Source organism: Neopelma chrysocephalum, unplaced genomic scaffold (genome assembly GCF_003984885.1).
Source record: "Neopelma chrysocephalum unplaced genomic scaffold, ASM398488v2 Primary Assembly neopelma1_63, whole genome shotgun sequence".
NCBI lineage: Eukaryota > Metazoa > Chordata > Aves > Passeriformes > Pipridae > Neopelma > Neopelma chrysocephalum.
This window is the reverse complement of record NW_020897720.1, coordinates 10,515,575-10,538,428: the sequence shown is the minus strand read 5'-3', so window position 1 is coordinate 10,538,428 and position 22,854 is coordinate 10,515,575. Positions and strand designations below refer to the sequence as shown.

General features: G+C 52.7%; 1 protein-coding gene and 1 long non-coding RNA gene across 4 annotated transcripts in view; one reads left to right on the top strand and one right to left on the bottom strand.

Annotated features, from left to right (window-relative positions):
* Positions 1–7,312, top strand: part of LOC113967120 — a 58,069-nt gene extending 50,757 nt beyond the window's left edge. The window contains exon 3 of one of the 2 annotated variants that reach the window (XR_003534099.1): positions 7,247–7,312. This is a non-coding gene — a long non-coding RNA (uncharacterized LOC113967120). Of the gene's footprint in view, positions 1–1,587; positions 1,762–7,246 lie in introns of those variants that run through there. The other variant, XR_003534100.1, reaches the window with a different exon arrangement.
* Positions 7,313–8,792: 1,480 nt separating this feature from the next.
* On the bottom strand, positions 8,793–19,438 carry SPARC (secreted protein acidic and cysteine rich). 2 transcript variants are annotated; one of them, XM_027682429.1, is made up of 11 exons: positions 19,421–19,438; positions 18,925–18,983; positions 13,016–13,085; positions 12,785–12,835; positions 12,554–12,638; positions 12,007–12,128; positions 11,645–11,765; positions 11,332–11,465; positions 11,013–11,161; positions 10,279–10,427; positions 8,793–10,077 (listed from the first exon to the last, which is right to left on the bottom strand). In XM_027682429.1, exons 3-11 carry the CDS (start codon positions 13,070–13,072, stop codon positions 10,049–10,051), a joined length of 897 nt encoding a protein of 298 aa, XP_027538230.1. In that variant the 5' UTR covers positions 13,073–13,085; positions 18,925–18,983; positions 19,421–19,438; the 3' UTR covers positions 8,793–10,048. The 2 variants fall into 2 exon arrangements, with proteins under 2 accessions (XP_027538230.1, XP_027538229.1); XM_027682428.1 differs by lacking the exon at positions 19,421–19,438 and having other exon boundaries at positions 18,925–19,053.
* Between the last annotated feature and the right edge of the window lie 3,416 nt (positions 19,439–22,854).

Here is a 22,854-nt window from a genome sequence, read left to right as displayed (position 1 = left end):
GGCTGTTACAATCAAGGGGATCTGGGTCAGACTGATCCTCTCCACCCTTTCCAGTGGCTCCATACCCTCCTGAAGAGCTTGAAGATGAGAGGGATGAAGGTGGGCTGGGAAAGCCACATGTGCTGTCGGAAGCTGTGGGTGGAGGTGGGCAGAGAGTAGACAGAAGAGGGGTGGGGATGTTTTTTGGGGCAGAACTGGAGAGGGAAATGGTGCCAGTGAGAGATATGCCTGTGAGTGACAGAAATAGAGCAAAAATAATTAGATGAGATGTGTGAAATGGGCGACTGTGGCAAGAGGCACTGGAATGTAGAATTAAAATGGCAGATGTGGTACAGAATCTTGAAGAAAGAAAGAACCAGAGGTTTGAGGACTGGATGGAGACACAGAGAGGAGGGGGAAAAAAGATGTCACGGGGATATGGAGAAGAAAGACAAGATCTCTCCCTAAAAGGATGGACATATGTAAGAGGCAAGTGGGCCAAGGCCAGTGCACCACAGAGCATCCCTGCTGCAGAGGGAGCACCCAGATCAGGGAGGGCCCTTGAGGAGTGATCTCTTCCCAACCAGTCTGAGCCTCTGACCTACTGGCAGTGGGAGCATTGCAATGGGTGTCTGCAGACGTGCACAAACCACATCTCTTCCCTACCCTCTCCATGACCTTGGCAGGGTGCTCTCGCTCATTGCTTCCAGGAGGTCAGCAGGTTGTGTCAGCAAGGAAAAGTTTGAGGGCTCAGTCTAAAGTAGAGCTTGGCTGCAGCTCGATTGATGGAGGCAGAGTGACCATCATAAGACCTGGATGGTTCCTAAATTTCAAAGACAGGATCTATAGCTCCTTTATGGAAACCACAGCTGGGAGGAATGGGTTTAGGGGCAGGATGGGGCTCATGTGAGAAATTAAAGCAGTGCATGGTGAGCCAGGAAGACCAGTCTGTGCACTGCTGGCCTCCTCCCAAAGGGCTGAGAAGAGACGTCTTGAGGCCTGTTGGCTTCACAAGAGACATGTTGCCCCAATGTCGTACCCCAATGTGGTGCTGCTACCTGAGCCTGCAAAGGAAGTCCCTCAGCAAGAAAGAAGAGATGACCAGGACAATACCTGGGGTGCAGAACTGGTGGACGGTGGCCAAGCTGCCCTGCCACCACAAGGGCAAGGAAAAGGGGAAAGGACAGTGCAGGGATGGGACTGTTGCAGGGATACATGATCTGCCTCTAGCCCAGCCACATCCACCACATCACATGTGCCAACTCAGCCCTTGTCAGACAGACCACTTGCTTATGCCACCTTCTTTGAGGTTTGTTTTGCCACTCAGACACTGAACTGGTTTTCTTCTATTCTTTGGGCAGCTTGTCTGATGTCCAGTTGGTATTTGATGGTAGACTGGCTCTGATAGCAGTCACGGTGGTGACAGCTGTCCTGACTACTTCTGCCAAGAAATCAAAGCTGAAGAATGTGGACGTGGAGGTGTTGGTGGGACTGAGGGGTGGAAAGGCACAACAGACCATCTGCAGAGAGCATGGGGTGGTCTGTGCAGGTGACAGCAAACACCACGATTTGCCCCGTGGAGATGGTGATTTCTGGCTTCCTTTCCAGGATGAGATCATTCCTTGGCTTCCCACCAAGAAATCAGCACTCCCTCCCGCAAACGGTTCAACCCTGCTGAGGGCATCTGTGCTGATTATTGCCGTAGATGAGTCTCCAAGAACGCCGAGGGGCTGATTCTTCAGAGAATCGAAGCCTGGCCACGTGTGGGTGGATGAGAAAGTAAATAAACGGATGAAGAACTTGGTCAATCAATGCCTCCCTGTGCTAGAATCGCTCTTGTCTTCATCAGAGTCAGGAGAAATGGGAGGCACTGGAAATGAGCAACATGAGCAAAACTGGAAATGAGTTAAAGTCAGTGGGAGGTTTTGAAATTTTTTTTTCAATGATCACCTGTGTGATCATCATTTCACCACTTCCAAAGCAGCACGTGGCTTAATTCTGAGTTCTGCAAGGAAGAAAAATTTGTTGCCAGACTACCCTAAATAATCTACAAGAAATCCACCCATCTCTTCTTCAGTAGCTCAGGGTCAAACTAAAAGTACCTAGATAAGAACTGAACCCCGCAGCTAATCCCATTCCTGGGGTGCCTGCAGGACTTGGCTGAAAAGCTGAGGTTCTTCAGTTTGTGCCCGTGTTTTTCAACCTTGCTCCTCTACAGGTCTCTAGGAAGAAATCATAGGCAGGGTTTTGGCAGGAAAATGTCCTGAGAGATCAGTGCCTGCTGTTTCCCAGCGCCTGAGACTGAGAAGAGGAGGGAGAGACTGATGGGGCCAGGAGAATGAAGGCTGATATTCCCCTGTGGGTGAGCAAGGGGCTTGCCAAGGAGGTGGGGAGCAGAGCCTCCTGTTTCGCTCTGGGGTAAGGTTGACTTCCCTCCAGAGAGATGGGGGTAGTGCTGGGGTGGCTACTGGCTGTGGCACGTCTCCGGTGATTTAGATCTGGAGATACGGGAAGGTTTCTCTGGCTCCCGGAAATCCCAACAATGAGAGGCAGAAAATCCCTTCCAGCATTTCCTGGGAAGTCTTACGGGCTCTGGAGAAGACAGGCTGCAAAATGGGCAGGAGAGACGGGTGTCCAACCCCACAGAGCCTGGGGTGCTCAGAGAAGCTCTCCAGCCCTCTGTAGAGAGCAGCCTGGGGGCAGCTGGCTCGGTGGGGTGGGAGGGAGGCAGGGAGAGGGTGTGCAGAGATGAATATGGGGTTTGGTCAGCAACAGGGTTTGAGTGGATGATTCCCAGACAAGGCACCCGCAGGGTTGTCACTCGGGTTAACAAGGCCAGCTCCTGTTCTCTGTGGGACTGGTGGGGATGCTTGTGGGCTGGAGTGGGGCTGGAGTGGGGCTGGGAAGAGCCACAACCACCTGGACTCAGCTTTACTCTGGTGTAACTGACTGGGACGGAAGGAGCTGTGCAAGGATAAGCTGAGCCCAGGGAGAGGCAAGAGAGCAAACAAAACATGGAAGGAGAAGTAGGAACTTGTCAGATAACCCAAGAAACCCTGTTTGTGTGGGGGTGTGCACACGTGTGTGTGAAGCACGGCTCTGCCATGTGGTCTCGGTTCTGTCTGAATGGAAGGGGAAGATCTTTGCTCTCTCACCTGGGAAAAAAGAGGAGACATTTACAAAGAAGCAACTGCAGGGATGCCAAGGCAGGTTCATTCACTCTCTTTGCAGATCCTTTGGCACCCTCATAGAAGGAACCTTTTGCAGCAGGGGGCATGTCTCAACCCCGTCTTGTTTCCTCTGTCCCTGTGCCTGCCAAGCAGAGCCGATCCAATCCCTTACTGGCTCCTCCCTGGGTCCATTCACAAGCCTCCGCAGATGGGGCTGGATCAGGAAGCCAGGTCTCTCCCAGCTTTGGCAGTCCAAGGCTGGCCTTTCCCCAGCAATTCAACCATTCCTTCTCTCCCAAATGGAACGTGCCCCAACACCTTTGCCTTAAACTGAGTTGCATTCAGGAGCCTGGATTTGCCCACACATGTTAAAGGTACGGCTGGAGGCGAAAAGCAGGGAAGCCAACCACAGCTCCAGCATGGAGGAAAAGGGGAGCCCTCAGCAGAGCCCTGAGCTTGGGGCTGTGGAAGAGGGGCTGACTGCTGGAGCAGCAACTTGTACCCTGACATCCCATCACAGCTCCTTTCCAAAGGCGTTTTTCCTCATCTAACGTTTGGCTTTTCAAGCCAGAATTGAGCATCCTCAGGGAGACGAACCATTCAGAGTAGGAGGGCTGGATCTGCCAGGGGGTCACTGCCACGGCACTGCAGCTGCATGGTTGGGGGGGGGTCTGGAGACAGTGGGAGAAGGGATGAACACTGCTGGCTGAGCCCAGCAGTGCTGAGGCTGCGGGGGCTGCTTGGCACTCTCCAGTGTGCTCCTCCCCGAGGGCTTGCCCGTGTGGGCAGCAGCAGGGGCAGGGGTTTGCAGGTGTGAGCTGAGTGGGGAGCACTTTCACCCTTGCCAGTTTTTAGGTAGAGGCAGCCAAGTAGAGGAGGATGGTCTTCTCCTCCCTTCCTCTTTTGCTCTTTGCATATGGAGGGGGATTGTCTTCATGCTCCTTCCTGTCTGTCCTGCATGCCAAGATCTCCAGGGGAAGTGAGTTTCCATGGCTGGGGGTTGAAGTTTGCCGGCACTGGCTGGAAAACATCTGTATGGACAGGCCCTGTGTTATGGTTAACGTGCAAGGGATATGGGCATCTGCCTCTGAAGAGGAGCAAACCTCTGGAGCCCTCCAGATTTCCCCTCTGATTATTCCAGCATGTTTCTTCCTGCCACAGGTAGTTCATCCAATGCCAGCTGCCAGCCTAAGGAGAAGGATGCAAACAAGACATGTTAAGTAGAACACTCCAGCATCCCACTTGGATGAGCAAGCTGTAAAGGAAAAGGAAATTATTCCTGTGGAACAAGGATAAAGGCTCACCAAAAAGGCGGCATGTGGGCAGCACTCAGAGTAGGGAACGGCTCTTTGAAGGGCATGAAAATCTGCACCAGAGTGAAAACCTGGAGCTGGGTCAAAAGTGATGGGGGAATCATCTGATGGTAGATAAGGTGAGGATTTCATTAGACACCGTGACCAGGAGGAAACAACAGGAATCCTACAGGATGAATCCTGCTGCTCAAGCCCAAGCAGACAGGGCATGATTGCAGGTGTGGTTAGAGCAGAAGAGCAGCAGGACTGGGTCAGACCAAAGGTCTGCCTTGACTCATCTCTGCTCTCAATTCAGGGAGAGGGAGCAGAGCAAACAAGTGGTGAGACTTGCCCCAGATATTAACCCAGCTTTCAGTCTCCATCCAGCTCCTGCACTTTTGAGCCGAAGCAGCTCTTCTGAGGACATCAGTGCTGGGGGAAAAAGAGCCTCCAGTTTCCAGGAGGATCCTCATTTCATGGGAGGGAAATGAACCATGTGGCTGGTCAGCAATGGATGCTCAGCCTGGGAGTCCTGTGGTGTTTTTACATTCCTCCTGACAGTGAGAAACCCTGTGACTGTCAAGTACAGCCCCAGCCACCAGGGATTGTCCCGCCGGGCACGGTTGTGGTGCTGTGGCTGCCCTGGGCAGCCACAGACAGTCACCATCACACTGTGGTCAGGCCTGGCCTTGCACACCGAGAATTTCGGCCCCATAGCTGATGGCAGCAAAGTCTCCAAAACCCAGGCAGTAAAGGTGATCAGAGAGGTGTTTGGACAAGAAATAACAAGAGACTTGTATAGTCTCTTGAGTCCAAACGAAGCAGTGATCAAAAGGAAATACGAAATTAAGAAAAATGTAGGGAATGCACATAAAAATGTGTCCTGGGGCGAGTTGTTTCCCAAGAATCAGAGAATCAGAGTTTCTTTGATTAGGAGCATAATACTGAGGCTGACAAAAAATGGGCTTAATTGGGAAATGGCCATGATTTATGTGGTAGGATATGAAATAGAATGTAATGTAACTTCTCAATGGCCAGAAACTGGATAGTCAGTCCATGACACAAATAATTACCTACCATGCAATTATCTTGGCACCAGTGGATCAGACCGAGCCCAGCTCCTGTTAGACTTCAGCATCACTGTGCAGTGAAGTACTTGTCCATCTGTCTGCATCCTCTGTCTGTCTGTCTTAAGGCCACCCAGAGGAATGCCATGTCTGTGGTTCTGTGCCCCATCAAATCTAAGTTAAAACTAGCCAGTAGGTTAAAAATTAGAGGGAATGGTACTGAGACAGATAGACAGAGCTGCAAAACACAAAATCTGGGATCACAAAAGCCTTGTGTCCTTTAGACTAAAATAGGGTCGTGCTCCAGAAGGGTTGGGGGGGGGGCTTGGGCACCTTTGAGTGAGATAGGATGGTGTCATGAATGAGTGGCTCAGGTCACTTAAAGAATCACTGGCAAAAGTATCAGCAAAATCAGGTTTTAATATAAATTTGAGACAGTGTGGCTTAACAGGATTTGATGGCAAGGTCCACTCTATTTATTCCTACATATATAAAGCATAGAAAGGAAAATTGCTCAGAATCATCTTAATATGATTCACATAGAGACCAAGGATAAAAAAACATAAGAGTGACAATGGGAAGACCCTCCCGTTGAGTCACAAGGTTCAGAGTGGAACCCTCTTGCCAAACTCAGCCTCAGATTTGATCAACGGTTTTATGTCTAAAGGATTTGGCAGCATTGATGGGATGGGATGGGATGGGATGGGATGGGATGGGATCGGATGGGATGGCCAAGCGTGGTGGGGACATAGCCCCCAAAGGGACCAGGGCTCTGAGCTGTTCCGCTGCGAAAGGCAGAGCCCTGGACTGCGGGATGCGGGAGCGGGTTCCTCCTCCCGCCCGGTGCCCAGGCGGCCCCGGGACAATGTGCCCGCTCCTCTCCGCTCCGGCAGAGCCTCCTGGCAGCGCCAGGCTCCATCCCCGGAGCCATCGCTCCCCCCGCCGGCCGCTCCGTGCCGCTGCCGCCAGCCGGGGATGGGGATCGGCCGGGGGAGGAGCAGGAGAAGGAGGAACGGGAGGAGGAGTACGCGCCTCTCACAGCTTCGCGGGGCAGAGGGATTCCTGCTTCCCTCCTCCCCTCGTTCCAGGCCGCCTGCGCTGAGATGCGTTACCCGAAGTGTTTTTCCCGGCGTTGTCTCTTCAGCGGAGGTTGGGCGCGATTTTACTGAATTTGTTCATCTTTAAAATGTATAAAAGATGTTAAGACAAAAGAAGGTTCCGCAGTGGATATGGACAGTCGTGGCACTGTGGGACCCTCCCTGTGCCAGACCCATGATGAGATTCCCCGTCAGCAGCAATTCTGGATGTGCTTGAACTGCTGTGAGAGAGATTTACCTGCTAGGAATGATAACTCGATCAACCCCACCATCCTGGGTACCTGAACCTGGGTTAAAGCCTCAGTTACTCAGTTACTGGAGTAGTCCTGGTGATCCTGGCTTGTCACCTTTTTGCATCACCTGTATTTTGAATATTTAAGCCACAAACCTTAATGCAGTATTTATGCCACAGTCTGTTTCTTTTATAAAAGTAAGGGTGAGGAAAACAGACAGGAAAGCACTAATTTCTCCAGGAATCTTGTCTTCCCCATCTTTCCATTCTTCAATGCAGGGCACAGCTCAGTGAGTGACTGCACCAAAATGAACCACCTCTGCCTGCAGAGGCACTGTAGCACTCGGGTCAGACTGTGCTGGTTTTGGACCCAGATCTCTCTGCTATTTTTCTATTTCCTTTTTTTCAGGTTTGCAAACTGTGTCCTCAGTCAGCACTAACCACAGGGAGAATTTCCACTTGGAAATACAGGCGAGTTTCTTTGCTGCTGTGCAGGCAGGAGAAGGCTCAATTTCAGCTGTAACAGGGAAAGGGCTGTTCTGTTCCACCCTTGCTGACTGTCTAGGTCTGAAAGCTCAAAGAGGCCAACTTATTCCTCAAGTCCTGATGTAACCCCATGTATGGCATTTGCCCCAACGCAGTGAAATTCCAGCAACTTGATACTTCAGGCTGTGACCTTTGAGGGGTTAAGGGAGCCCCAGCTGCAACCTCCTGAGCTCACTCTGATGCTCAGTTAAAGCCAGGGAGGCTGCACTTGTGATAGCACTGAGTTGAGTCCTTCAGGCTCTGCCAGACCACTGGGACACGAGTATTGTCCCATGGGATGGGACATCGCCTTAGAGATGGATCCCTTCACCTTCCAGAGGCATGATAACTAACTCTCCAGGTGGAGCCTGGTTTCCTTGAGCTTGCTGGGATTTAGAGCTGACTGCTGCACAAGAGGGGAAGGCAGAGGAGAGGAGGGCTGGAAAGCCTTCCCTTGCACGGGACTAAAGCTGCCTGTGTGTGTCCAGGAGGGCTGGAGCTGGAAGGAATGCAGCTGTGTCTTGGTGTGGGAGTGGAGCAGGAGTTTCTGGCTGAGAGGGAGCGACTGGAAAGCAGGTTTGCACAGGATGGCTGATCTCCTACAGCCCCTTCCTGCCTTCCCGTCCTCTCTTGCCAGCTCTCCTGGCACGGGGGTGGGTCACATCCAGCTGGATCTCGCAGGGGTCATGGGCAGCAGTGTCCCTCTCTGTGTCGGGTCTGCCAGTTCACAGAGGCTGCCCCCACAGCAGGGAGGCATTTGCTGTGTCTCCATCAGGAACCCCCACTTTGGCTAATAGCCCTGGGAAGCAGTTTGGCCGGATGGAACGAACGCTGGTGTTCAAAGCAGGGGTGGAAAACCTTCACCTGGCCCTTCTAGGCACCAGCTTTCCCACCGGGGTCAAACACCTTGGCAATACGCCCGCAAAGTAACTGTCCCCGATGGGACCTGCCCAGGGCTCTGCAGCTGGGAGGGGCCCTGTGGAGGATATGATCTGACAGCTCTGCTGGGAGCACAGCACATCCAGCCAGGGGCTGTCGACAGGGACCTCACAGCTGAGCCAGAGCTCTTGCAACTTGGGATATTTTTAGCCCATGCCAATGGTGGTGTTTATTTTCCAACTGTTGAGCCTTTTCGCCTTTCCCAGGGGTTTTATTGCTGATGAAAGCAAGGGCCTGAGAGCCGTGTGAGTGTCTGTGCTGGCTGCTGCAGTGACCCCGTCTGCCTCCGTTGCTCCAGCTCCATCTGCCCACGTTACCCATCCAATATCCCCCAAGGAGCCGGTTTACAGTGAGGGACTGTGATAAGCAGAAGCACCTCAGCTTCCCTTGGACCAGAGTCTTCCCTGGGGTGGGGATATCTGTGATACAATTTGAACACATGCAGTCCCCCTCACTGGGATGGGATGAAACAGAGGAACATGGCAGGCTCGTTTACTTGTCAGTGTTTTAAATCAGTATTTTTTATTATGGAGACTCATCAGGTTGCTCACACTGTGGCAGGAATTTAATAATATAAGGCACAGGGAACATTCAGAGGTAAAAAAAAAGAGTTCTCAGCCTTTGAGATTTAACCATCCCTTTGGTCCTGTCAGGACCCTTTCTATTAAGCAAAATCCAAATACCTTCTCCCTTCTATCTCACTCATCCCTTAAATCCACAACAGGAAAAAAATATTACAGCCTTTCCCTTGAGCGTGTGGCAAACACGCCTCTTTCTGGGCAGAAACATCCCTTCCAAGACTGACACAGCTTCCCTGGGAGAGCAGGGCTGGAATTTAAGCACAACCAAGGCAGAGAGGTGGGAAGTGCTTGAGGGCACTGTGATTTGGGGAGAGCCAAGAGCTTTATTTCAGCTACAGCAGAATCACATCAAGGTCAGACATGGGCAACCTGGGGGAACAGGCAGTCACACCCCATCTCGCACAGAAAACACGACAGCAGTGTGGTCATTGAGTGATGGTAAAGCATGTAGCACTTTCAAACCTTTATTTTTCGAGGGGATTTTACAAGATGGGATGCATTTTATCATCTTGTTTTAAATTTTGTGCGCCTCCCTATTTGCTAATTTGATTAGCCTTTTTTTTTTTTTTTGGTGCCCAATAATTACTAAATTCAAGCCCTGGGAATGTCAGAAGAAAAAAAAGGAAAACAAAATCCTGCCGCTCTTTATCCTTCTCACCCTTCTCCATCCTCCCTACCATGAGCTGGGTGGCCACAGTGTCACCTGCAGCTGCTCTGCTTGAGAACCCAATCCTCCTACATCGTCTGGCTCTGCCTTCCCTCACAGGCATCTGTAACTGGGGCGGTGCATCAGCTGAGAGGGCTTTGCATCTGCGCTGACGTGTCCAGGAACGTGCTGTTAGTGAGAAGTTAAAGAGAAGTCGATCCGAGAGTGGATACCGAGACAGGATATTTGGGACAGGAACAGTCGGTCAATGGTACAGGCACGTCGGAGAGAGAAAAGGCTGGTAAGAGTGTGTGGAAACAGCTGAGTGAGTAATCTAGTGGTGATAGATAAGGCTATGAATGAGGACTGTTATTTCTCTTAGCACCATTACTACATATGTTTAGATCTATATTAGCACCTTGTTCCCAGGGAAAAAGAAAACAAAAGCAATTTAAAAACCAAAGGAAGTGGGAAGGTTAAAACAAGACAAAGTTGGCAGCAGAGCAGGAAGCTGGGGCGTTTAGATCACAAGATCCTTGTCTATGTCCTCTGTGGAAGGAAAAGAGAGAGACGAGGTTAGGAGGCGGATGCTGCCAGGGTCCCACTGCTCCTGCAATCCACCCTCCCCACTCTCCCCTGCTTTGCCTCACCCAGCACCAGCTGAAATGCACTGCTCCATCCACAGTGGGGGCTCTGGGGGTGCTTTTTAGTGTCCCCTGCACCCCCATTCCTGCCCTCCCGAGTACTTACGCTCCTTAATGCCGAAGCAGCTGGCCCACTCCTCCAGGGCGATGTACTTGTCGTTGTCCAGGTCGCAAGCCTCGAAGAAGCGGGTGGTGCAGTGCTCCATGGGGATGAGGGGGGCACGGAGCGGGGCCAGCTCGGTGTGGGACAGGTACCTGCCAAGGTGGCCACATGGTCACAGGAGGGGAGATGCTGGCCCCAGCTCTGTGGGTTGACTGGTCCCAGTGCCCTCCCAGTATCAGCCACTGAGTGTCATGGAGGTCAAGGACTGGTGTCTGCCTTTGCAACTGGCTGTGCTGGCCACAAAATAGTAGCTGGTGGTCCTTGCCAGCTGCCCTCACCCCACGGGTCTGTGATCACTCTCGTGCCCTTCTCCATCTCACAGCTAAGCCAGCAGCTGCTATCTCAGCTGCTGAAGTTATCCCGGGGCCTTTGGACTAAGATATTTTAGGGAACTATCACACGACAGTAAATCTGAGAAGATAGAAACTCCACACCCAAGGGAGATGGGAGCAGGTGAGGCTGGGGAGGCCACTCTTCCTGCAGAAGAGCTGTTTGCAGGAGGCAAACCTACCTCTATCCCAGCCTGGTTTGCCACAACCCCTGACAGATGTACTTGTGCCGCCAGCCACCCACTTGTGTCACATCTCCAGCCTGCTTTGACACCTTCTGCTGCCAAATCATCCTGGTCCTTGTGTGGGAAAGGGTTCTGGTGGGGTCTGCATCCTGCTGACACTCACCCATCGATGGGGTGCTGGTCCAGCTGCCCAAACTGCCAGTGCACGGGGAAGATGTACATGTTGTAGTTCTTCTCAAAGTCACGGGCCAGCAGCTCCACGGTGTGGTCACCAGCTTCCAGACGCTTCTCATTCTCATGGATCTTCTTCACCTGCCATGGGAGAGGCCAGGGAGCCCTTGTCAGCAGGGGAATGGGGTGGAAGGGGGGACCCCAGGAGGGGCTTTAAATGGGGTGCCCACAGGTCATTCTGGACAGGCTCCCCACTTGTGCTGGGCTCTGTTGGTGGGGTGAGCTCCCAGGCTCTGTCCCCAGTCCCTCACCTTGAGCTTCTGCTTCTCGGTCAGCAGGTTGTTGTCCTCATCACGCTCGTACAGGGTGATCAGCACGTTCTTGAGCCAGTCCCGCATGCGCAGGGGGAACTCAGTCAGCTCTGTGTCCAGGCAGGCAGGGATGACTGGAAGTCATACACAGTGGTCAGTGCAGCATCTGGACATGCAGCCCCAGACACACAGCCCCAGTGCCCTCCAACCTCAGTCCTGAGCCTGCCTGGACCTTTGCTCTCCCTCACACTGTGGGCACAGGGGCTGTGCTCAGGTCAGGGGTCCCCTTGTTTGAGGGAGTGGCTCCACTTACATTTGCAAGGCCCAATGTAGTCCAGGTGCAGCTTGTGACCCTTCTTGGTTCCCTCCAAGGTGCACTTGGTGGCAAAGAAATGGCAGGAGGAGTCGTAGGTCTTGTTGTCGGTGCCGCAGACCTGCACAGGGTGGGGAGATGCTGCGTGAGCGGCAGCAAAGCCCAGATTTGCTGGGGAGTCTCCAGGGAGAGCCTCCAAACAAGATGTTTAACTTGTTCCCTGGGGTGGACAATAGCTGCTGGATCACCAGCCGAGGCCAGATGGGGACCTGCCACCCTGATTCTGTCTCCCCACCATCCCTGGCAATGCCCACGTGGGGTTCCCTCCCCACTCGGGGCCACCAAGCAGCTCCTGCCCTCACCTTCTCGAAGACACCAGCGGTGGCTGGGCAGCTGGAGGGGTCCTGGCACACACACATGGGCTGGTTGTTGTCATCCACCTCACACACCTTGCCGTGCTTGCAGTGGTGGTTCTGGCAGGGGTCTGGGAGCAGGAGGGGAGCAAAGTCAGAGCCAGCCCCATCCTCACCTCCCACGAGCTGCCCAGGGCATCTCAGCACAGAGGGAAGACAGGGACTTCAGCAGGGACAGCCCCAAGCATCTATTCTTGCACTGGAGAGATGTGAGCATCTCCAGAAATCCATGTTAGTCCTCAGGCTAATCCTGGACTCCTTTCTGTAGCCACCCAATGCAATGGCTTTTCTGTTGCAGAAACAGGCTTACAGAGAGCCCAGTGCTGGAAGAGGCCATGTGCCTCTTTTGCTTTAAAGTGTGCATCTAGTCTGCTGTCGTCCTTGTGCTATAGCCCTTCCCAAAGGAACCCCTCACTGTTTGGGGTGGCTAAAGCTCCCCCATGCAGGGGGAGGATGATGTCTCTGCCAGCCAGAGGGCAGGGGAAGGGTGACTTACTCTCTGCAACAATCTCCTCTACATCCTCTGTGGGTTCCTCGAACTCTCCCACCTCCACCTGGACGGGATTAGCCCCCACAGGCTCCTGCAAAAAAGGTTGGTGTTTCTGGTGTTGTTGTATATAGATCACAGCTCCTGGTGGGGGAGAGCAGCCTGCCCACTGCTTTGGAAATGCTCTTCCCAGAGCAGTGGGTGCTGCAGGGGAGGAGGAGGAGGAGCAAAGTCACCTACCTCTGTGGTGGGATCTTCAATGACCTCTGTCTCATCGGGCAGAGCCTCCTGCTGCAGGGGAAAAGGACCATGAGTGGGGGACCATGGGGAGGATGCTCCCAAGGGGGAATAAGGCCATCCTCAGGTTGCCCCCCATCCCTTAGTACTGTATTTGTTACAAAAGAAAATCCCCATCAGCTACTTCAGATGGACAACCCCGACAGCAGAGGCTCTGCTGTCTCATGCACTTACCGGAGCTGACAGGGCTTTGCCTGCCAGGCAAATAAGGAAAAAAATCCAGGCCCTCATCTTTCAGAAGACCCTGAATAAAGAAGAGGAAAAGCAGGGATGAGGAAGGAGGCCATTGTGTGCCTCTCAGCTGCAGGCTGAGCAGTCAGACACTTAGAGAAGGGTGTTCTCTTCATTTCCTGCCTCGTCTGTTCAATATTATAGACCCACATGCTGTCTTTTCTAGCCAAAACCTTAAGCCAAATCATGTTTCCAAGATAAATTCTTTTGATTTTGCAACATGAGACAGTGGGGTTTAGATGTCTGTTACTCTCCTGGATGCCTTTAGAAAAATCACAGTCAAAATGGCAGTTCCTCTTTCCTTCTCAGGAGGTTTTTTTACCAAACCCCTAGATTTTTCATGTTAAAAATCTCCTGATTTGAGTCCTAGCTAAAAGCAAGGAAAAATGAAAGTGGAGGATGAAGGAGAGACAGTGACATGGGGCACTTGAGAATTAAATCCCTTAGAAAGGCCCTTCCCACATGGACACAGTCGTCCCTAGGGGTATGACGGGCTAGTCCTCCATCCTCGGCATCCCCAAATGCTGGGATCTCTACTATAGCTTTTCCCTTTCCTGCTCAGACTTGAGGGTCCCCAGACTAGGTTTGAGGGATCCCAGACACTTTGGGGTTGTGTCCTGCCAGGAGACAAGCTCCAGAAGGATAAGCCTTTTGCACCCTCCCAGTCTGGGCTGTTGCAGGGATCCTGTAGGACGAGGGAGCCGGGCAGCCCAGCTAACACTGGCTGTGATGTGAACCAGGAGGAGAGTGCAGCTGGTGAAATCACTCCGTCCTTGTCCCCCCCGGTTCCTGTTTGGCAGGGATGAGCCCCTCTGTGTGAGGGCAGAGAGGAGCTCAGCTGGCTGCTTAGTATGCCAGTGGCATCCCACTCCTGACAGCGAGGGTTGTCTCCTGCCAGTGAGGGGACTTGTCCCCCTGCCAACTCTTCCGCTGCCTCCCTTCCGCTTGCCCTCGTCCACTCCACCTGTGTGGCCATCACAGCCCACCAGCTCCCTGGGGCCAGGCAAAGGGATGGATCTGCTGGGACAGAAAGCGTTGGACAAGGTTTCTTCGTATCTCCCAGGATATCTAATTTGCCAGTGCATCCTTTCCCTTCCTCCCTGTGCACAGCAGCTCTCTGGGTATAAAGCCACACCAAGGCTGTGCTATCAGGCTGGGCTCTGCTTCCTTGCTTAGCAAGGTTTGGCCACGCAGGGAAAATCCTCTTTCCAATCTCAGTACCTCACCCAGCCTCCAGTGGGGTGTTTGTGCAAAATAGAGGTCATGGCAGGGAGGGCAGCTTTCCTGGGATGTCAGAGGACTGGGAGCACAGGGTGATGGGGATGTCTGCTGTGGTGGGATAAAGGATCTGTGTCAGAGGAGTTGTGGGTAGGGGGTGCTGAGACCGTTTGCACTGTCAAGGCTGCAGCTGAAAAGCTCCCTCCTGTCCTCCTTGGTACAAGCTGTCCCTTCCCCTTGCCTTTATTTGCTCTGGATGCTACCGAGAGTTCTGCCAGCATCTGCCAGGAGAGATCAGTGGTTCTGATCTTCACTCCTGGAAGGGTTGCATGGGGAGGGGAGGTGGAAAAGTACTGGTGATTCTGGCCATCTCCTCCCTTGCTCCCATTCCCTGGCTTGTAAAGGCTCCTCCTGGGCTTCTCCCAAGGGGCTTGTTTGCTTTGGAAGGTGCTCTGAGGTTCAGTGATGCTCACTGGGCAGAAACATGGCAGTGCCCAGCCTGGAGGAGAGGGCAGGGCATGTACATGTGGAAGATGGCATTAAGAAGAACCCAGCCCCAGACCAAGGCCATCTTAGATCATTTCCCAAGCCTCGAAAAAGCCTTGAATTTCAAAGTCTGGGCATGCAAGTAAGCTGGGGTCAGGGAATTACATGCTTGCTAGAAGCCAGCAGACAGTCAGAGCTGCCAGTGTTGTGTTTGGAGGAAGAAGGAGCACGAAAAAGTCTGAGCAAACAAGCTCTGCAGAGCTGTCTTGTGCCATAGATGGAAAGCAAGTTTATTTGAAAAACAACATCCTTCTGGAGGCAGAGCTGGGAGGACATTGCAGTCCCTGTGAGCCCCTGACTGGATTGCAAAGGCATGGTCATTCCTAAATGCCTGGTGGTCAAAAATCCTGAAATAACAGCTCGGGAGCCCTGCACACAGAGCTGCTCCATCAGAAGAGCATGATCCATGGTGCAAGTCTCCCTCCTTGTGGAGCAACCATGGTTCTGCTGTCCAAGAGGATGCTCTTTGGAGCTGGCAGCTGGGACACACCATGAGCTCAGCATCCATCCCATAGCTGGAGGGACTTTGGGAGGATCCCTGTGAGGGGCCCTGCACTGGGAATGCCTGGCACTGCAGGGGCAGCACAGGGAGGGGCAGCCAGGGGATCATTTTGGACAGAGGAAGACAGGACTGGGAAAGAGATTTTAGCAAGCAGGGACTTATGCCCTTCTGTATCCTAAAGGAATCAATAGATGCCAGCACTTTACAAGACACTGGAAACCAGCACATCATGGGCACAGACAGGGCTGCTGAATATAAAGTAAGAGAAGCTCCATATGCTCACCAGTCCCTCCTCAGGCCTCACCTCCTGACTGCTGTGGATGGAGAAGACAACAAAGCACCCATGGGCTGCAGGACCCATGGGTGGCACTGCCTTTCTAAGGCTTGACCCCATTTGCATCCTACACAGGGACTTCAGCTCCCAGTTGCTCTATAAACGGAGTCTGGGGGCTCCCATGAACCCTTCTCAATGGTTCACCTTTCCAGCATGGCCCAGGCTATTCCTCAGTGCCAGCTGCCCCTTACATTTTGCAGCCACGCCAATAACAAGGGAGCCACGGAGTGTAGGGAGGGCTGAGGCTGACCCTCAGCACCTCCATAAGCTAAAAGCAGGCTGCTCTGGGAAACTCTTTACCATCCTCCCCCCAAGTCCCATCACAAGTTTCTATTGATGGGGAAAGTACCCCGCAGTGATACACAGAGGAGAGTCTGTGCCTCTGGGGTCTGCAGGTCTCTCCTGTCTCCTCCCACCCAGCCCGGGGACCTCTGTGGGTTGGGGGAGGACACGGACCAGGCGGGTGCAGCCTCCGGAAGAGGCTCCGTGGATGGAGGAGCGTGGCCCATGTGGCGCTGGCCCTGTCCAGGGTTGCATAAGCCCTTTGGGATGCCACGTTAGCGTGGGGAGGAGTTCCTGCCTGGCCACTTTGACAGCTCCTCCCCGAGGCCACCGGGCTAACCCCAGCTGCCACCCCTGCTAACCCAGTCCAGGGGCTCCGCTGCCACCTCCCATTGCAGCCACGGAGAGCAGGAGTGGGCAAAACCCTCCCGTGCCTCAGCTCCCCACCGGCACCCCAGCCCGGCCATGCAGGAGGCACCACCCGAGCACCAGTGCCTCCTGCACCCACCCTCCCTCTGCTCACTGCTTTTCAAGGCTCTGCAGGTCTGACGTGCCCCCACCTCACACGGAGTGTAAAGGCAAAACTGACCCAGAAAAAGGTTCTGCTAAACCCCACTGGGGCCACAGTTTTCAAGGTGCTGATGGGTGACCAAGTGTGACCCTCACAGAGACACAACGCAAGGGCTGAACCTCCCTGACCTCCCTATGCAAGCAAGACCCTCTGAGCTTCACCCAGCAGCCACTCCCAGGCTAAAATTCCATTTGAAGTCAGAGTTGTTTGCTCGAGTCCCCATAAAGCTCCTGGCTGAACAGGTCCCTGCATGTCAGTACCAGCTCACCCAGATGTGCTGCAGCTGCCCTGGGGAGCAGGGCAGAGGACTGGGCAGAAGCCACTCTGGCTCCTGCCACCTGCCCAGACCCCTGGCACACAGTGTGCAGGCTCAGAAAACCAAACAAGATTTATATGGAAGTGAAATTCCATTTAGCTCAGGCACACACATATGCTACAAGTAAAACACGGGAGGGAAAATTCTATCTGCCCCATCTGCCTGTGCAGTCACTAAAGACATGTCTACACAATGCTGCATGAACCCATTTCCCGTGCAAGGAGCTGAGCAGCTCTGATTGCACTGAAAAATGCTCCAGGTCTTACAGGGCTTATTGATACAAAGGCAAGAGCCCGATCCCATTACAGCTGTGTGCTGGAAGCTGTCATGGTTTGTCCAGGTTACAGATCGCATCCATAATTTGAAACAATTAAATTAATAACAAGAACAGTGCATGGATGAGCCCTGGGCTGCAGGCAGCGGCTCACTGATGAGCCCTGGGCAGACACGGGAGATGGAATTTTGCTGTCCTGCCTGAGCTTTTTCTTTTGTGTGGATTGGACGTAGAGCAGCGCCAAAACCAGCCCTGATACTGCCGTGCCAGGGGCAGGCGGTCCCTCCGGCTCTCGGGGGATGCAGCCAACTGATCTCGCACGGCTCCACAAAGGAGGACGAGAATAAGCTGCCCGATAAATACTCTCAAAAATGCAAACCATCTCCAAAGCATTCCCTGGACTCGCCCTGCCTGCAGCCGCTCCAGCGATAACAGCCCCGACATCCCTCCGACCAGAGGACCCAGAAAAGGTTTCCATGGGAGCCGACATTCCTCTGGGGCTGAGTCATGGAAGAGCAGAGGGTTGTGGAAGGAGGGGCTTGAAAAAAAAGTTTGAAAAGTTTATTTCTGCTCTTCCCCCTCCCAACACCGCCCGCATCCCTGCTCCTGCCTATGTGGCAAACAATGGCTTGGCTTTAGTTACTGCGCAGGACGCAACAGCCTTTCATTTCCACTTAAAACTCGCCTGATCCACCCTAACAAAGGGCTGCAATTAACTTTTGTCCTTTTGGAGGGTTGCTGAGTTTTTGGGCTGTTTCGAGTTGGTGGTCTCTGAGGACTCGGAGTACTGGCGACTTTCCCGGTGTCCCCAGTTTCACTCCAACTTGAACCTCTTGCCTTTCGGTTTGGGTGGGAATTCAACCCCTATCCTGCTAAGTTTTCTCTTTTTTTGGCTGGATGCAACAGAATGGAGCTTTCTTAGAGAAGGGACACAAAGAGCAGAGTTATACTGCCACACAGGTCACGTCACCGGGATGGGAAGGACAGCAGCTGCCTTTAAAGGAAACAAGCCTCGGCTCTTCTGCGTGGACTTAAAATTGTGCCTGACTGAGCCCAAGTTCTTAAAACTTAAAAAAAAAAAAAAACACTCCAAAAGAGCTTTGTTCCTCCTCTCCTGCAACCTCCGTCTCTCTAACAGTCGATCAGCCAGAGTTCAGCCAGGGCAGCAGGACTTGAAAGAGTTTCAAAGTTTGCTGGGAACAAAAAGCCGAGTGTCTTTTTTTTTTTTTTAGGAGAAATAAGAGCGGCTGTACTGAAAAAATAAAAAACGCTGAGATGAAGTCGACAACTCTTTTGTTCTTCCTCTAGATACTCTGGTGAGTAAAACATCACCTGCCAACACACCTCAGGCTGGGAGTAGTGGGGACTGGTTTGTAACTAGATCTGATTTTCTCTGCAGGTTGGTTTGATGTGCTCAGACCTTGGTCACACATCTCGCTAAGGAACTACCTCCCAGCTGAAAACCCAGAGGGGAAAAAAGGAAGGAGAGAGAAAAATGAGGGCAGATTAAACCTTTACAGTCAGATGCCACCAAAGTGTTAAGCTCGTCATCTGGCAGTGAAATAGAGCAAGAGACAGTTTAGGAGCGGAGATGCTGCAAAGAGAAGTCAGGAGTGGTCTCTAAGTGCACCACTTGGGGTGGGGAGCATCCACCTCCCCATCCCGAGTGACGCATTGCCGAGCCCTGGACACACTCCACGGGCTGGGAGAGTGGGTCCCGGGCCAGGGACCGCCACGAGTGGGGCTATGGGGACCCCTATATCAGGGGAAAGAGGCACAGCAAAGGCAAACACGAAGCTCGGGCCATACCTCGCAGTCCGGGCAGCACGGCTGAGGAAACTTCAGGCGCTTGGACAGGCTGGAGGAATCTGCAGGTTTTAGAAGGAGGCAGGAGGAAGCCAAAGGGTGGGCTGGGTTTCCCGCTGCCTCTCCTCCTCCTCCTCCTCCTTGCTATCTTTCCAAATCGGTCTCTTCCTCCCCCCCTCGCCCCAGTGGGCAGTCCCACCCGGCTGAGGCACAGCCTGGGTCCTAAGGATAGACCAGAGAAATCAAGCAGGGGCTGGAGATCAAGGGGGTCTCTCGCAGGGGCAGATCAGCCCCCAGCGCAGCCTTCCCAGCGGAGTCACTGTCACAGCTGCCTGCACTGCTGCAACGAGTTTGTCAGTTCTCTCTCTCTCGGACTGACAGCACGGGGGGCGGGCAGAATGCCATCTCTCTGCTTGGTTTGTGCACCTCCTAACACCTTAACCTGCTGCCATTAAAAAGTGAAATGCTGTCATTTCTCAAGAGTAGTTCAGTCCCTGACCTGGTGTTTCCCATCCTCAGGGGGATGAAGAAGAAGGCAGGAGAGTTCTTGCTCCTCCATTCTATCTCCTAACACTGCTGCCATCTGGGACTGCCTTGTGGAGAGGGAGAGGAACGAATGATCCAGAGAATGTGGGGAATTATGACAGATCTGAATTATGCTCTAAGTAGGCAGAGAAATGCTGCGCTGGTAGATGTGACGCTCAGCAAACTGGTCTCTCTGCTGTGGTTATCAGCCAGCAGATCTGGACTGACTGAACAAAACCCACAGTCAGAATTGTTGGTCAGCTGAATCTGTTGGTCTCTTCAGACATCACTAAGTATTTTGACCTTACAGATCATAACTCAGCTGGAGCAGCTGCCCAGCCAGAGGCAGCCAGGCAGCAAAACTGCTTGGAGTTGGCTTTTCCCATCTGTTCCTCTCTATGCTTAGGGTGAAAACCCAGCTCCTCTCTCCATGACTGTGAGGATTTAAGGTTCATCTGCTCCCCTGGCAGGAGCAGACCACGCGCCTTTCCACACCAGCACGGCCATGGCGCTGCACCGCAAGGGAAAACCAGCAGACAAAAACTGCTGGAATTTGGGCATCCCTGAAGAGTATCTCCATGCCATAAAGGGCTGTCCTGAGCCCTGTGGATAATTCAGCTTTTTTCAGCTTGTGATCCTTCTGTGGCACCAACCCTCACCCCAGGGCTGCTCTCCAGGGGCTGCTGGAAAGGTTGTGGCTCATGTAGCCAGCACGACTGAGGACAAGCCATCTGGGCACCAGCAGCCTGATTATGGATGCTGGGTGAAGGACACCCAACACCACAGCAAAATGCAACATCATGTTTTGTCTTGGCTGACTGGGCTTTGGGCGCATTCCTTGTGATTACAAACTATCTTTGAGATGGGCTGAGACATGGATCTGGGTCCTTAACTCTTCCCACTGATGTTGCTGAGGATTTAGATGTCAACACAGGAACTGGCCTATGACAACCCCCTGGGCTGTGCTGGCTCCTTGCTCTGTAGGATGCCTTTGTGGTCTGTGATTCTGTATCAGCTCACTCCCCATCCGGCCTCGCGGCACTTCTGCTGCATGTGAAAGATCAGATGTAAGACTAAACATCCCATGGCCAACAAGAAACAAAAAGTAAACAGAACAGAAAGGGAAAGGGGAGGGAAGTGTAGGGAAGGGGGGCCATGAGAACCCGTCATCACTTCCCAGTGAGCCGGTCGGTCTCTGTGATCAGGCAGCTCAGGAGGCTGCTGGCAAAGAACAAGAGAAGAAAATCTTCTTCACCCATTTCTTTACTCGGCTACACACCTCTCAAAAGCCATCCCTGGGTGCTGATATGTGGATATTGATATCACTCACAGGAACATCCATAAATTCTTCACACAACCCTCTCGGGTCCATGTGGGGGCCAGATTTGGGATGGTGTCTAAGACCCCATGTGTCCTTCTAATACAACCAACCACCTGTGGAATCTGGAGCATCTTCTCCCACCACAAGTGTCCGTAGCTCCCAGGTGCAGCCCAGTGCTCCCAGCAGTGTAGGCCCAGTTTGGCTCCAGAGGCCATACATCCCCTAAGCCAAAGTATCATTTGTTTGATTCATATCCCAGGAGTTGAATGCTGTCGTTGAATGCTCTCTGCAGTGGATTAGTCACGGCTCGCATTGAAATTGTACAGCTGTTGGTTCTTCTCCTAAGGAAAAAAAAAAAAAGACATCTGGAAAAAATTTTAGGGAGAAAAAAAAAAGAAGAGAAAAGAAACCACGACTTTTCTAACTGACAACGTGGCAATTGCTTAGTGCTCTGCACTGTGGGCCTGAAGCTAAGCCCTCTACTAAGGGCTTAGACAAATGATAGTGCCAGGGAGATAATTATAACAGGGATTTCTTTATATATGTGGTGGGTTAGACCCACTGGTTTTGAGTGAAAGCAGAAAGCAGTGATGCAGTCACATCTGTAAACATACCCCAGGCTCATGATCTCACCCACCCCAGGCTCGTGCTTGTGAGCCTGGGGTGGGTGACAGTGAGGGGACCTCACAGTCCTCTGCACACACGGTGGGGACAGCCAGGTCTTGCATCTTGTGAGGGACACACTGCCAGGCATCAGCAGTGGGATGGAGGGGGATCACACAGGGGGGGAAACAAGAGCCTGGAGCAACTCCCTGACTCTTTAGGCTCAGCAGCTTTAAAAAGCTCCACAAATGACTGAGAGCTTGCAAAGGAAGTCCTGGAAAGTCCTTTCCACTCTTGTACAGCCTGGTACAACTCAGTACAGTTTAGTACAACTCATCAAAGAGGACATTTTGGTCAAGCTGCCAGGAGGAAAACTGGACCTCACACATGTTTAGAAGGTTGTCTTTGCCATCTGGGGCACTGGATGGGCAGGAAATTGCCTGAGGGGCCTCATCAGCCCTGGGAGACCTCACAGAGCAGCAGCCTCACAGGTCCAGGTCGGGCTCCCTGACCAGGTGCCAGCAGGGCACCCCCCTGGATGCACCCCAGGACTCCCAGCACTCGCTCCCAGCTCAGGTGACTGCACAAACTCCGATGGAAACAGCAAACAGGGTACGACCCTTTGTGGCTTGAGCTCATTTTACAGCAAAGCCAAGAGGTCTGCAGGGATGAGGTTTGAACTCCAGCTAACCCTAGTTCAAAATCCAAATTTCTTCATCCCATTTTAAGCCAGGTTGGGCAGATCTGGGCTGTCACAGTTGAGAAAACCCCAGTGCTCTCCAAGAGGGGAACAAGTCTGCTGTAAGAAATGAAGAAAAATGTGAGTGAGCATTGGTTGGAGAGATACAAGTGTGGATTAATAATCCTGCTGTGTCCTGCTCACAAATCTTTCCTTCTCTCTGCTTTGGGAGGGATTCCCTAATGAGTTTTTCTCTAGAGGATGTTTCTGCATTAATTGCTGCAAAACAATGAGCCCGGAGTGCACATAAATAAACAGGATGCCCTGGAACCACTGCGGGAATGTAATCTACTAAGTCTTCATCCCTGAGTGTGCGGCTGGAGGCTAAGCTCCTCACACCTGCGGGGCAGTGTGTGGAAAGGCAATGGCTGCTGGTGTGGGAGCCCAGCACCCAGCTCAGGAAAAGTCAAGAAAGACCAGTACGAGCAGAGCAGACAGGAATCTGCCTATCCCAGGAATGTCCCAGCTCTCCTGCTCTCTGGGAATGTGTCAGCAGGTTCTGCTGGAGGGTTTCTGGTTTTTTCCATTTCAGAAGCAGATTAGAAGCAAAAGGGCTGTGCTCTCTAGGCTCACACTAAGCAGATCCATGGCCACTGGAAGAACAATCTGCACAGGGCAGGACGAACTCAAACTGTCCTGGGAATGTGCCCAGGAGTGGCTGCCTGTCCTGTGTGGGGTAAGGCATTCTTCCCAGTGGGATGGGACTCTCCCCTGGGCTCAGCAGTAGGACTGATTCCTGGTTCAG

Bases quoted from the DNA above. Each gene is read 5' to 3' on its own strand.
- SPARC (XM_027682429.1), bottom strand. From the start codon at position 13,072: ATGAGGGCCTGGATTTTTTTCCTTATTTGCCTGGCAGGCAAAGCCCTG. The intron at 12,129-12,553 runs GTAAGTCACCCT...TCCTGCTCCCAG, and splicing joins AGAGGAGATTGTTGCAGAGA to ACCCCTGCCAGAACCACCAC. The intron at 10,078-10,278 runs GTAAGTACTCGG...TTCCTTCCACAG, and splicing joins CTGCTTCGGCATTAAGGAGC to AGGACATAGACAAGGATCTT.